At 41.9% G+C, this 14,341-nt stretch overlaps 3 protein-coding genes and 1 long non-coding RNA gene across 8 annotated transcripts in view; 1 reads left to right on the top strand and 3 right to left on the bottom strand.

Moving 5' to 3' along the window:
• Positions 1–392, top strand: part of LOC106956752 (uncharacterized) — a 4,828-nt gene extending 4,436 nt beyond the window's left edge. Inside the window, exon 3 of the long non-coding RNA XR_001426821.1 lies at positions 294–392. This is a non-coding gene — a long non-coding RNA (uncharacterized LOC106956752). The remainder of the gene's footprint in view (positions 1–293) is intronic.
• Positions 1–5,064, bottom strand: part of pip5kl1 (phosphatidylinositol-4-phosphate 5-kinase-like 1) — a 17,708-nt gene extending 12,644 nt beyond the window's left edge. Inside the window, exons 1-5 of the mRNA XM_015047772.1 lie at positions 4,711–5,064; positions 3,230–3,430; positions 1,065–1,115; positions 840–994; positions 331–455 (exon numbers count right to left, since the gene is read on the bottom strand). Of these exons, the coding sequence (XP_014903258.1) occupies positions 331–455; positions 840–994; positions 1,065–1,115; positions 3,230–3,430 (532 nt within the window). The 5' untranslated portion in view covers positions 4,711–5,064. The remainder of the gene's footprint in view (positions 1–330; positions 456–839; positions 995–1,064; positions 1,116–3,229; positions 3,431–4,710) is intronic.
• A 774-nt stretch (positions 5,065–5,838) lies between these two features.
• dpm2 (dolichyl-phosphate mannosyltransferase subunit 2, regulatory) lies at positions 5,839–7,821 on the bottom strand. Of its 2 annotated transcripts, XM_015047713.1 has the most exons (4): positions 7,706–7,821; positions 6,704–6,793; positions 6,459–6,561; positions 5,839–6,150 (listed from the first exon to the last, which is right to left on the bottom strand). In XM_015047713.1, exons 1-4 carry the CDS (start codon positions 7,706–7,708, stop codon positions 6,095–6,097), a joined length of 252 nt encoding a protein of 83 aa, XP_014903199.1. In that variant the 5' UTR covers positions 7,709–7,821; the 3' UTR covers positions 5,839–6,094. The 2 variants fall into 2 exon arrangements, with proteins under 2 accessions (XP_014903199.1, XP_014903198.1); XM_015047712.1 differs by lacking the exon at positions 7,706–7,821 and having other exon boundaries at positions 6,704–6,830.
• Positions 7,822–9,418: 1,597 nt separating this feature from the next.
• LOC106956738 (protein FAM102A) overlaps positions 9,419–14,341 on the bottom strand; it is a 19,943-nt gene continuing 15,020 nt past the window's right edge. For 3 of the 4 annotated variants that reach the window (XM_015047756.1, XM_015047755.1, XM_015047753.1), the window contains 7 exons: positions 13,578–13,624; positions 13,258–13,415; positions 13,087–13,179; positions 12,285–12,471; positions 11,609–11,733; positions 10,995–11,064; positions 9,419–10,905 (listed from right to left, as the gene is read on the bottom strand). In XM_015047756.1, the coding sequence (XP_014903242.1) occupies positions 10,860–10,905; positions 10,995–11,064; positions 11,609–11,733; positions 12,285–12,471; positions 13,087–13,179; positions 13,258–13,415; positions 13,578–13,624 (726 nt within the window). In that variant the 3' untranslated portion in view covers positions 9,419–10,859. The remainder of the gene's footprint in view (positions 10,906–10,994; positions 11,065–11,608; positions 11,734–12,284; positions 12,472–13,086; positions 13,180–13,257; positions 13,416–13,577; positions 13,625–14,341) is intronic. The other variant, XM_015047754.1, reaches the window with a different exon arrangement.

Here is a 14,341-nt window from a genome sequence, read left to right as displayed (position 1 = left end):
GTCAGGCTAAAGGTCAGGCTAAAGCTCAGGCTAAAGGTCAGGTTAAAGCTCAGGCTAAAGGTCAGGTTAAAGCTCAGGCTGAAGGTCAGGTTAAAGCTCAGGTTAAAGCTCAGGTTAAAGCTCAGGCTAAAGCTCAGGCTAGAGGTCAGGCTAAAGGTCAGGCTGAAGGTCAGGTTAAAGCTCAGGTTAAAGCTCAGGTTAAAGCTCAGGCTAAAGGTCAGGCTAAAGGTCAGGTTAAAGCTCAGGCTAAAGGTCAGGCTAAAGCTCAGGTTAAAGCTCAGGCTAAAGCTCAGGCTAAAGGTCAGGCTTAAGGTCAGGTGTGGGTTGTACCTAAGAACTTGACCAGCAGTGAATGTGGGAACTTCCTCAGATGCTCCACGTAAATCTTCAGGTTGGACAGAAGGAATTTAATCTCTCGTTTGTTTTGAGTCTTCAGGAAAAAACGTTTATCATTTCTGAAGGTTCAAAAACACAGAATCAATAAACACCTGTTGTTAAACGTCCTACAATTAGCATGATAGCTAACCACCATTACCATACACTAACGTTAGCAACTACGCTAATAAAAGCTATTTTGTTGACATTAGCTCATAAGCTTATAGCAACAAACATCTGAAAAAAGTCTAATAGCTAAGAATGACTAATGTTCGCAGCTATGTTAATAAAATTATTTTGTTAGCATTAGCTAATAATTTTGTAGTGGTTGAAAACCTTGCTAACATGTTAAAATGCTAACAAGCAGCTTTTCTATAATGTTCTGATTTACGTGTTTCTGTTTATGCCTTGTGGTCAGTTTCTGCTTCCCGTTTGTTGTCCTGCTGACTGAGCAGCAGACTCACGTCAGGAAGAAGTCGGCTTTGCTCTTGGAGTTGCTGATGAACTGCAGGTAGCAGCTTTCTGAGCACAGAGACTGCAGATACTCGTCCTCTGTGATTCCCAGTGACGCGCGCAGAGCGGCGAACACCGGGCCGCCGAACGTCTCCAGGGAGAAGTCCTGGACAAACACAGCAAACTGTCTGGGACGCCTGCAGAGCCGCGATCACCGCCTGCTGGCCCGACCTCACCTTATGCACCTGCGTGACCTTGGACCTGAAGTCATCATCTGAAAGGTCGTTCTGGAAACAGAAACACAGTAAGACAGAAAGATTCACAATCTGTTTCATATTTCAGGTTATTAATCCGTTTCTGTTTCTGTTTTTAAAGGAAAGTGGAAATTCAGGAATTCATGAGCCATAAAACAACAGAATGTCTTCAGTCAGAGGGATTTCCAGAGGTGCTGTAACACAGACCTCTACAGGAAATCCTTCAAACTCCACCCATTTCTGCAGCGACTTGTTTAATTTGGCTTGTCTGGTTTAAATGTGTTTTCTGTGTATATTTGTGTATTTCTCAGTGACTGCTGGCGCTCAGTGCGCTGAGGTCGCTGCAGCGATCCGTGATGTCAGAGGCGGCGCCGCTGACCGAGCCGTAATGCTAACTGCTGAGTCAGCGCTCTGGGCGTCAGAGGGATTAGGCCCAAGCTGAACCGGGTCGGGAATTCTGTTTGTTCTGTAGCAACAGAAACCCAGTCAGCTCCAGGCTGAACCTGGATCAGATTTTACTTCCTGTCAGGATTTTTACACAAACCAGAATCATTTATTTATTCTTCTACTTCCAGAATGAAGTTTTCCTCTAAAATAACAGCTGGAGCTCAGAGGGACTCACTGCTTCACCACAGCACATCATCGTTAGCTTGCTAATGAATCAACCTGTGGCTAGTTCACAAAGCTAACATAAATACTGGCATGATGCCAAACTGTCCTTTAGTTAATAATCATCCAAGTTTTAACCTTTATGCTAACCCTGAAACACTGGTTCTGCTAACGCAAAAGGCCTATACCAAAATGGTTTTGAACACATGCTAATGCTAAAGAGCTAAATTCAGCCATGTTGATTCCCATAAGGAGAACATAGAGAGGCTCTCAAAATAATTCATATATGTCAATGTTCAGGGGAAGCTAAAGTAATAAATGTTTTCAACGTTAGCAAAAATGCTAAAGCGCTAATGTAAAAACTAGCTCAGTTATTAGCGGATTAGCAGGCGTCTACTGTTCACTGGCTTCACCTGAATCAAAGTCTTAGCAACAACATTTAGAATCATAAAAACTGAATATAATTATTAACCGTCTGGATTCTGGTTTTAATAATATTTTAAATAAATGATTGTTAAATGTTTCTGTAGCCGTTGCTCTACATTAGCATCAGGAGTTTCCTGATAATCTCAGTTTCAGTTTCAGGAATAATTGTTTGTTTGTGTAGTTGCCTGGTCCCAGGAGACGGCAGCGTTGACACATAGAGCAACTTTAATTGGATGTTTAGGCAGCTTGTTGCTGAATCCCAGGTTGCTGAGCCTCGCTGCGCTCTGACCTGCTGCCACTGCTGCCAAAGGGAACTACGGCAGCAGGAAGGGGTCATTCTGAGATGAATAGCTTCATAATCTGTGGAAGTTTCTGCTGCTGGTTTTCCTCTGATCCGAAAACTAAGAGATGATTTTACCGCTCACACATTCAGAAATCCAATAATCAATCCTTGGAAAGCTGTTAGCGCCGCAGCGCAGCGACCTTCAGCGTGGCGACCTTCAGCGTTTTATTATTAGTGACACAAAAACAAAAAGCTTCAGCTCTGAAGTGAATGAATGAACATCAGACACGTTTTGTACAGATTTAAAAGCTTCGGATCAATTTACTGACTGGACAGAGAGAGGAGCAGCGTCAGAATGAAACCAGAGGTCAGAGGTCACAGAGGTCAAATCACCTCATAGATTATGAAGAATCAGCAAACGTAGCGAAGCAGGAATCATTTTAGAGACGAATGTTCAGCAACACGACGAAGTTTCAGCTTCAACTGATTCAGTTTGACTCGACTGATCCAGATATGAGGAACTGAACTGAACTAAACTGAAACGAACTGAACTGAACTAAACTGAAACGAACTGAACTGAACTGAAACGAACTGAACTGAACTGAAACAAACTGAACTGAAACGAACTGAACTGAAACAAACTGAACTGAACTGAAACAAACTGAACTGAACTGAACTGAAATGAAGAGAACTGATTTAATCTGATCTGATCTGAGACCAAAACGTGAAGGCTGCTGACCTCTGACCTCTGGGCCGGTTTGGGGAGCCACCAGGCGTTCCTGTGTGGTTTTTTCCAGGCATGATGCTGCCTCTGCCAGCCGCGACTCACCGCTGGCGGTGTGTGTGTGGAGGTGTGTATGGCTGCAGCCAGGCCCTCCTTCATCCTGCAGGTCAGGCCGTAGAAGTCGTGCTGCTGGTCGATCTCAAACAGACCCAGAAGTTTCCACTGCTGCCTGAGGCCGCCCCAGCGCCGCCGCTTCACGGTGGCGGATCGCTGCGACGGCGGCGGCAGGCGTCCAGACGGCTCCATCTGGGCAGAGAGCAGAGCGGCAGCATGAGGCGCTGAAAGCTTTCTGCAGAAATCAAAGAGTGAGCAGAGGCCAGCAGGAAAACCAAACACAGAGTCTGTAACTGGGTTACCATGGCAACCAGCACAATGGGATGAAAGCTCTGTGGGCCGCGCCTGATGAGCCGAGTGGCTCATTAACACGTTTCAGCAGAGCAGCCGCAGCTCCAGAGCAGAGACCAAACCTCTACAGGATGACTGGCCCTTTAAATAACCGCTGATGATGTCACTGCTTTCTCTGAGTCTGATTGGTTCATCCCCAACGTTAGAGCTACCTGGACGAACACAAACCAGCCGGAACTCGACCAACAGAACCGGTCCGGGTCAGACATGGGTCCAGTTCCCAGACACCTGGAAGGTCAAAGGTCATCTGCGCTACATGGTAGCCTACATGCTAGCCTAAACAGGAAGGAGACGTCCAGGTGTGGAGAGCTAAACAGCAACATGGCAGAAAGGAAGAAACCAGACAGGTTTTCATTTGTTTTACTTTATAAATATTTTGTTTAGCTAAAGTTAGCGTAGCTGTGGAGCAGAACAGCTTCATGATCAGAAGATCATAAAGGATGAATATTTTCTCCATGTTTGGTTTTTATGTTTTTGGCTTTTTGTTTAAATACTGAAAGAAAATTAAACTACAACAAAAAAAGCTGTAATAATGTAAACAAGACTAAATTTGTAGTTAACATACATTTACTCAAACTAGCTAAACTAAACAATTAGCTTGCTATTCAGGTATTTAACTTAAAGCTGGGATATTTAAATGAATGAATAACACAGTAAAAATATGAAAGTATCAGTTTTTTCTCCAATAATTTAGCATTGCTGTTCATGTTTTACAGTGTAACTTTTCTGTCTCTTTGCTGCGCAGCTTTTTGCTCTGCAGAGATTTTCCTCTCATCAGGATTTACATGATGGATTCAGACCTCCGGCCTTCATTTGACTAACAAAGCTCCGGCGGGCGGTTCGGCTCGGTCCGGACCGGTTCGGAACTGGAGTCAGCAGGTCAGCAGGTCAGCTCACCTCAGAGTTTGTTTAGCTGGGAGCATCACTTCCAGCCTCTCATCATCAGCCAATCAGAAACATTCAAATGATCTGCACGTTAACATCAGCATTTATTAAATTATCAAATTATTCAACTGAACGATCTATCTATCTATCTATCTATCTATCTATCTATCTATCTATCTATCTATCTATCTATCTATCTATCTATTTTTCAGAGCAGAATGACTCATTTTTCTCACCTCAGAGTGAGTTCTGCTGGTTCTGGGTCTGGTTCCGGTTCGGTCCGGTGTCTCTGGCTCATGTGCCGCAGCCGGACCGGGCCGGGACTGATCCTGGATCCGGTCACACCCAGACCCTGACACCGACTGGCTCTGCGGGCTGATGGGCTCCGGCTCCACACCAGCAGCGTCCCTTCAAATTAAAAGCCCGGCCCTGCCCGGTCCAGCTGGGCGGACCGGTCCAGAACCAGCAGCTGGTCCTTCTGCAGGAGTTTCCATCGGTTCCGAACTTTAAACTGGGCTGGAAACGTTCAGGTTTCTGAATCTGTTATGGATTAATTTAATGGAATCAAAGTTCTGCTGAACTTCTCTTTGGTTTCTGCTACTTTACATGAAATATTCAGGAAGTAAATAAATATTCTGATTTATTAACAATTTTATGGAATATTAGTGCTGATTTTTTTTATTTATTAAGATTTTTCATAGTTATTTAAACTTTACTTTTCATAATAATACAAATTTTTTTGTGTCTACACGTATTTTTAATTTTCCCCTTTAGCTTCCTTCTTGATTTTATTTATGCAAAATGTTTATAGTTTGTATCAGTTAATTAGTTGACGATTGTTTTAATAATCAATGAATCCGGTTAATCGTTTCAGCCCTAATTTAATACATTCTACAAACATAAAACCACATTATTTTCACCTGGAAAAATCGTTTTTAATCGGTGGTTTCAGGTTTTCTACAGATTTAAAGTTTGGATCTGCTGCCCCCATCCGGACGGAAATATTAATGCACCGCAGGTGAATATTAAAAACTAATAAAATGTTTACTTCTGATTTTTTCAGCCTTCAAGACAAACTTGTATTTTATGTTTGTTAGAATAAGAGAAAAAAGAGGATCCAGTTCAGAAAAATAACCTGAAGTTTACAAATCTGCATTTATTGAGGAATAAATGTAATAATTCAATAAATGAATAAATGTATCTAAATTCGTCTCATCTGTCAGATTAAAATAGTCTTTTGAAAATAAGCTATAAGCAGATATGGCATATTTTTAATACTTTCTCACAGAAACAGATTTATTTCCTGAATAAACTGAATCTGAGTTTGTTGTTATTTGTTTGATCTGAAACATTTAGACAAATAATTTTAAGGAGCAAAAGTTTTATTTTATTTCAATGTAAACAAAAGTGAAACCATCTGTACACAAATTCACTCCTACATTTATAGAAAACTGTTTCCATAGCAATAAACTCTGAATATTTACAGATTTCCTCATTATTCAACAATCAGTTTCACGTTCCTGAACTGTGACGTCATTCCTTGGGCTCAGCCTCTGACGTCATCGGGACAGAACGGCCACCAGAGGGAGCCAGAGTTCCTCAGGATGAGTCCAGAGGGACTCAGTCGGTTTTCTTTGGTTTGCGGTTTTTCCACAGGATGACGGCGGTGAAGGTTCCTGTTGGACCGAACAGAACATGAGACCCAAAAACCTTCAGAACCGAGAAAAAATCTGAGATTCAACTAAAAATCTGATTCCTGCATCAGTTTGGGCTTTTATTATGAAACTGAAACATGCAGTTCTGCTCATTAAAAACCAAATGTGACATTTGGTTTTTACATGAGACAGTTTGAACACCTGCTGCTGCTGCATAAACAAACTGAGTGAATTAGTAAGAGCTGAAGTAAAGCTGATGGGCCAGAACCAGAACCAGATCAGCTTCAGTCTGTCAGGAACTGAAAGGTAGAGTAAACATGACCTCTGACCTACGCAGAGCAGCAGCAGCACCGCAGCGACTCCAGGCAGGATGACCGAATATTCCCGAGGAAGGAAGTATCTGTGAAGGACGTGGCGTCCGTCGACGAACGGCTGCAGAAACACGAAGACATCAGGGAGAAAATTAATTTATAATGACAGAAACATCATGACTGAATTTATAATAACATCCAGTAATTAGATGTTTAGATTGATAATAATGGATTCATTTCGCTCCCAGGATCAGGTCCCGTACCAGAACAATGACCCAGACGGTGTAATACGAGAAGAGCAGCAGGCTGAACAGAACCAGACTCATCCCGACCGCCTGATCCGCTCCGGTAGCCTGGAAACACAGCAAACACATTCCCTTCACTGGGAGTTCACCAGACAGGTTTCTGTTCCGGCTCTGAGCCTGGAAAAACCTGGAGAAACCTGGGACACATCGAGAAAACCTGGAGAAACCTGGGACACATCGAGAAAACCTGGAGAAACCTGGGACACATGGAGAAAACCTGGAGAAACGGGGGACGGATAGACCTGGAAGTGTCAAATATGAAAAATGATTTTATTTTCCTTTTATTTCATTTTAACCTTTTGAGGGGACAATTTAACAGAAACATTCAAGTTGTATGAAATTAGATTAAAACTCTTTAGATTTCATTATTTTCTTGCAGTCTGAATATTAGTGAAGTCATTTCACTGAACAGAATCATAAACATAAGCTGGTGCAACTGCTAAATGTTCCGTTTTTCCTCCGTTATTTTCTGTTTCACATTGGTTCCGTCCAGTCCGGGACTCCCTACAAATAATTGAACATTTTAGACAAAAACCAGATTTTTGTGGAAAGAATATGATCATAAAACGTATTTTCTAAGCAAACAACGTTTCCTCTTGAATTCGGCGTCGAAAAGTTTTATAGATCTGGAGTTATTTTCAACAAATAAATAAAAATTGTCTGAACAGAGATATAAGTTACACGAACAAATCATTCAGAAACTATTCGCAAATAATTAGCTTCAAATCGTCACTTAAGACTGAAACCAACACAATTATTAAAACTATAAAATAAGACTGTATTATACTAAATCAGAGTTACAGTTAATGCGAGGCTACAAGTTAACTGGCTAACCTCTTAAAAACAACTTTATCTTCATGCTTCACCTCGGGAACTTCCGGTCACACATTAAACGCTAAAAATTCATTTTAAATCTGCCTTTGACCATAAATGTTTGATTATTTTATTTGTATTTCTTACCATGTTTACAGACACGTAGTGAAGGATTATTTGTCGATGCTTCCGGCTTCTTACTTCTTCTCCTAAACCTACCGGAAGTGCTCAGGTCTCTGTCGCCCCCTAACGGTTGTATTGTGCAACTTCACCGCCATCCGCTAAAGATTCGTTTAGATAAAAAATCCGATCTTCAGTTTCAGTTACAAAAAAAATTATCTGTAAAAATAAAAATAAAATAAAAATAAAAAATTCATTTTATTTTTAACATATTCACACTAAAATCTTTGTAAAAAAAATTATTACCAAACCAATTTGTAAAAATGTTGAAAACGATGCATCATTCTGATCCCACTTCACCATCATGCTCCGCTTTGTGTTGGTCTGTCACTTGTCTGTCATTTGTTCTTAAAGCTACAAAATGTGGAAAAGTTCAAGGGGTGTGAATACTTTAGCAAAGCTCTGAACATAAATAAAAGGAAAATACATTTTTCAATTTAAATGTGGATGAAAATATGAAGCACAGCATGAAATTAATCACAGCTTTTCCATTTAATTTGATAACAATTGTTTTAAAACAAGGAATGTAAATAGTTAAAATCTGTTTGAATATTAATAACAAAAACAACCATAAATTTACCTAAAATAACCGTTTACATTTAGATCAGCGTAATAAAAACATGTGAAATAAATCATTTATTCCCTGTACCAAACACATTAATTCATCACAACACTTAAAATATAAATCATAATCTCATTCATCAGTTTCATTTGAATCATTATGAAACATTAAAACCCTTTTCACCAAAATAAAAAATAAAACACTTTGTGTAAAAATAACAGGTAACACATGTCTGATGGACGTTTTGTCTAAAATACAGTTAAGTGGTTCCACTGTAATTAATTCAGTGTTTATAAAGCTTTAAGATCCAGTGAGAACCAGAACCAGAACCAGCCTGCTGATTCTAACTCTGAGCATCTATCTGGGTCAGACGGAGCAGATAAATATTACATATTCAGTTTTTAACGTTTTTAGTAAAGCGATGTGAAACATGGCGGAAGAAGCAAACACGTGACCTGCACGCATCCATCCACACATCCAGAACCGCAACCAACCCGTTCAGGTCCGTTTCTCTGTCTATTGTTGGTTATGGAACAGGCCAGGCTTTGTCCTGGAGCAGCTGGTTCTGAGCCCAACAGAACCACAGAAACATCTGCATGCATAACAACGGCTGATTCTGACTGGAGTTTGTCCCTTTGGATGAAAACTGAGCAGCTAAAGCTAACAAACGTTTCTGATCCAGCAGAAAAACTTTTCCTGCTCGGTTTAAAGGCACTAATAATTCATCACTGTGGGAATCAGAACAATAATTTATCTCTAAAGACGTCAGTCTAGCTGTAGAAAACTTAAATCTACTCTGTGTATGGAATCCTAAGAGTGCCACAAAAAGAATAAATGTGTGAAATATTACAAAAAACAATTAGGAGTTTGACTACAGTTGAGCATAACAACAAAGAATAGAAATATTAATGTGGGAATTCAATCCAATACCAAAAATAATACTTTCCTTTCAAGCAGCCACATTTCAGTGTAGTTTTTATAATAATAATAATAATAATAATAATAATAATAATAATAATGTGTTGCTAAAATAATTCACCACAGGAATTATTAAATAGTAAATATAAACAAATGAAAGACACAAACAATACAAATGTTTCCTTTTAAAATATATGATCTCTTTGTTGTGGCACTTCTGTGATTCCATACAAACAAATGGCTGAAGACAGTTAGCCTTTTAACTACATGATGCGGCTCAGCAGTAAATAGATTATTAACCAGGAGCCAAAATGAAGCAAAGAAAAGTCAAATAAAATAATATAGGTCCCAGCAGCACATGCTCTAACTTCTACCCTAACGCTAACCCTAACAAAATGCTGAGGAAAATTAGCTGCTAGCGTCCTGCTAACTCCTAAACACCACAGCTAAATCAGTTAGAAGAACCTCAAAACCTCAAGAGCAAGAAAAGATCAAGCAGATCTCTACATTACATTTTCGTGAACCACAAGGAAAATTATTACCCAGATGAGAAACAACAAACAGTTAGCAGTTAGCAGCTAGCTGCCCTCTTTACTGCTAGCTGCTACATTTAAAGCTTTAGGAGACACACACCTGCACTTGTTCTACAGACAGAATAAAAGAAATGTGAATAATACATTTTTCATGTATCAATGTCAAAATTGTGACTAAAATTCAGAGAACGGTAACAAAAACTAGCAATTAGCCTTTAGCCTTTAGCATCCCCGTTAGCGGCTAATCATTCAGTAGCTACAGATCCTGAGAAGCAAAAGAAAATCAATGTTTAATTTTTCTGCATTAAAAAGGCACAGCTGATTAAAGGCTCTTTAATGTGTTTTAAATGGATTTAAAGTAATAAAATCCAGGTTGGAGAACGAAGAGAAAATATTCATCAATTTTCTCTCCATTCAGAAACACGACAGAGATTAAAGCAGAGATTCAAAACTGTTATAGTGGTTATTAATAATAAACCTCAGAGGTTAGACGTGCAAAACTGTGAAATACAAACAACACACTGATCAACCAGTAGACTATAATAATAATAATAATAATAATAATAATAATAATAATAATAACGTCCTCAGCGTTAAAGTAAAATAATCCTCTGAGTTATAAAACCAAACATTTTGTGATGTCATCACAAAGTTGCAGAACTCTGTTGTCTTAAAGCAGAGCGGTTCTGTTGAATCGGGTCAGAACCGGTTCTGAAGCTGAAATGTTTCAGAATAAAAATGTTAAAACTGCCTGCAGCTTCACATCCGACTCCGAGGTAAATTCATAACTTTATGGGTTTTAATACGTTTCTGTGCATAAAAAGAAGAAACATTTTTACCCGCCGAGTGTCAGATTATTCTGGATTATTCTGGATTATTCTGGATTGTTCTGGATTATTCTGGATTATTCTGGATTGTTCTGGATTATTCTCACACATTCAGGATTAATCATCTGGAGGCCTGGATCCTGCCAGGCTCTGCTGGAATAATCCAGATCATTCAGATTTAAAAGCAGCTGATAATGGAGGTGAGTGGAGCGACCCGGAGCGGACGGGAACCGCTGGTTCTGAGTAAACCGGGTCTGCAGAAGAACCTCCATCATGGAGCCTCAGTGAGTCTCGATCACCACTGGCTCAAAGACGCCCGGAGATCCTCTGGAAGACAGACAGGAAGCAGAGATCAGGTCAGGATCTGCTGGGTTCTGGTTGGTTCTGGTCGGTTCTGGTTGGTTCTGGAGCCCTACCTGGTGGCCATCTGCGTCCCGCTCAGGGCTGTGGTCCCGTCTTTACTGACAAACAGTCTCAGGTGGCTGTCTGAGGACAAACAGTCACACGGCAACGTCAATCTGGTTACCATGGTTACCGTAGTTGACACAAAAACTGAACATTCATCAGCTGGAATAAATACAAAGAGAAATTAATGGGGAAAACCATAACTTTTCAATTAATTTATTACAAATGCTGCAATTAACTTAATTAAAACATTTAAATTAGAGTTTGAACTTTGACCCTAAATGAACGAAAACAAACTTTGTTCTGAATTTCTGTGTCCAACAGCTGGAAAAAACAACAAGCACCGAAATAACCAATAAATGATCAAATAAATCAAAGTGTCTGAGCTGCTGGATTCAACATGTCTCCTCTTCATGGCTGATGAATGTTTCCTGTTTAACTCTGGACTCTGATTGGTTCATAGAGTCTGAGCTGAGAGCTGATTGGTTCATAGTGTCTGAGCTGAGAGCTGATTGGTTCATAGTGTCTGAGCTGAGAGCTGATTGGTTCATAGTGTCTGAGCTGAGAGCTGATTGGTTCATAGTGTCTGAGCTGAGAGCTGATTGGTTCGTAGTGAGATCTGAACCTTCGTCGCTGCTGCCGGCTGAGAAGTTCTGACTCTGGACGATTTTCTCCACAATGTCGTCGGCGTCGATGCGAGTGTCGTCCACGCAACTCCGCTGGCGCTCCACGGCGTCCTTCTTCCTCCTGCTAATCATCATCATCACCATCACCATCATCATCATCATCACCATCACCATCACCATCATCATCAGTCACTGAACGCTGCCTGCCGTGACCCTGAAGCAGCAGTTTATCACAACCCACCTGTAAGAATTAACACCTGCTAGCTAGAAACAACCAATCAAAGCCAGGAGGCGGGTCTAAGCGCTGTCAATCACCCTTACCCAGGATATCATATCCATCAATGACAGTGGGCAACAGTTTTTCTCTGCCATTAGCACATTTAGCAGCGAGTAGATGAGGGTGATTGACAGCTCTAAGCCCCGCCCCCTGGCTCTGATTGGTTGATTTTGGTTTGGTTTCTTCAGACAGCAGCAGCAGTAGTTTTAATAAATATATAAAATCATATTTTTATCAAAGTTACAAACTGCAGCTTTAAAAATACCCAGAATCCCTTTGGGAATCTCATCCTGATCCGATCTGCTCCCCGTTTCTCCTGCTGAGCAGTGAAATAATCCCAGGAATGTGAGCCGACATGTCTGCGTTCGGCCAGCGTGCCGGGACAGGTGAGAACCCACCTGGAGGAGCGGTGGGACAGCAGGGCGGCAGCCGAGGGCGGGGGCGGCCGCTCCGGCTTGGTGGGGGTGGGGGGCAGCGGCGGGGCGGGCTGAGCGGCGCCGCAGGACGCGCCGCTGCTGGACGAGGCGTGCCGGCGGTGGCGGAGGTCGGTCAGGCTGGAGCAGCGGGAGTGACCGGTGCTGTAGCCTGGAGGGAAACAAGAGAAGAAGAAAGAAAAACGTTCAAAGTGTTGAAAACCTCCTGATCCAGACGTCGTCTCTTTCTGTTTTCATTCTTGAACTTGTTGGTTTCATTAATCTTGATTGTTCTGTAAATTTCGAATCGTTTCAGCTGAACTCTCTCCTTTAGATCAGGTTGTTCTTTAATCTCATGCTCCAGGTGATTCTGTTACAAATCTAACATTTCACAAAAACAAAACACCTTTTACACTGGATACTTGTGGGACACTTTGATATGCATAACATTTATGCAACTAGCATGTTAGCTCGCTAAATGCAAAATATCCATGCTAGCTTGGATTTAAGCCCTGAAGGTTTGATGAAAACCTTGTGAGAATGTGTGAAGTCTTACTTTTTCTGCAGCTCCACTTCTGATTTTAAGATAGAAAATGTTTTTTTAACAAAACCAGATTAAATCAGCATTCATCTTAGAAATGTCACTAATTTTCCTCCCAGACATTTGATTGTGGCTCTGTCTCCTTAGTTTTGCTGTTTGTTTCCAGCGGTGGAGGTTTTCCAGGTTAAACAGATGCCACAGCTCCATCCTCATTGATCAGTGACGCTGATGGAAACAGGAGCTGACCTGATATTTTGCTGTGCTGACTGGCGCTGCGGACGTGCCGAGTGAGGAAGACATCATCCGGGCTGTGAAGGCCGTCAGGTTGCTCCGGCCGCCCTGCAGCCGAGAAACACAGGACGGGTTTAAAGGCTTTCATTACGATTCCTGACAACAAACCGGGTCAGCAGATCCCACCTAAACCACGAACAGAAGACTGTCTGGGCTTAACGGCACCAGGCCCCTCCACGATGCCCCCTGGTGGCTGCAGAGAGGCGGTGCTGTCCCCCTTACAGGCCAGCTGCAGGTTGGGATCCTCCAGTCCAATCAGGACGGACTTAGCCGTGCTGGGAGGCCTGCAGGGAGCAGCTAGCATTAGCATTAGCTGCAGTCATCCATCTGTTCAACCCTCTGCTCATCCATCCATCCATCCATCCATCCATCCATCCATCCATCCATCCAGTTTGTGGTGAGTCGGTGGTCCGTCTCTCAGGTTGAGGTCAGACTCCTGAACTCACGTTTTGAAGCAGGGATCTCCAGACAGCAGCGTCATCCCGATGGTCACCTGGAGGAGAGAAACTGCTGAATGAAACTTCATGGAGACACAAAGAGACCAAAATCACTTCAAGGATCGAATTCGATTCTAACAAACATCTGAGAAAAAAACTCCAACAAAGAAGGAAAGTCTGGCTGACATGTTACTGAAGTTTCTGTTTGAATGTGTGTATGTGTGTGTGTGTGTATGTGTGTGTGTGTGTATGTGTGTGTGTGTATGTGGGTGTGTGTGTGTGTGTGTGTGTGTGTGTGTGTGTGTGTGTGTGGGTGTGTGTGTGTGTGCGTGGGTGTGTGTGGGTGTGTGTGTGTGTGTGTGTGGGTGTGTGTGGGTGTGTGTGCGTTTGTTTGTAATACCTTGTGGGGACGATTTTCCTGACATATACTACGTTGTGGGGACCAATTGCTCCTTGTGGGGACCGGAGCCTGGTCCCCACAAGGGGAAACCCTGTTTTTGGGTCAGGGGTCAGATTTAGGGCTAAGGTATGAATTGAGTTTTGGTTGGTTAGGGTTAGGTATGTGATGGTTAGGGTTAGGAAAAGGGTAAAGGTCAGGTTTAGGCTGTAGAAATGAATGGAAGTCAATGGAAAGTCCCCACAAAGATAGCAAAACAAACATGTGTGTATGTGTATGTGTGTGTGTGTGTGTGTGTGTGTGTGTGTGGGTGTGTGGGTGTGTGTGTGGGCGTGGGTGTGTGTGTGGGGGTGTGCGTGCGTGTGTGTGCGGGTCT

This window comes from Poecilia latipinna, unplaced genomic scaffold (genome assembly GCF_001443285.1).
Source record: "Poecilia latipinna isolate Pla-1442-1.1 unplaced genomic scaffold, P_latipinna-1.0 Scaffold841, whole genome shotgun sequence".
NCBI classification, from domain to species: Eukaryota; Metazoa; Chordata; class Actinopteri; order Cyprinodontiformes; family Poeciliidae; genus Poecilia; species Poecilia latipinna.
This window is presented reverse-complemented; position numbering and strand designations above follow the sequence as displayed.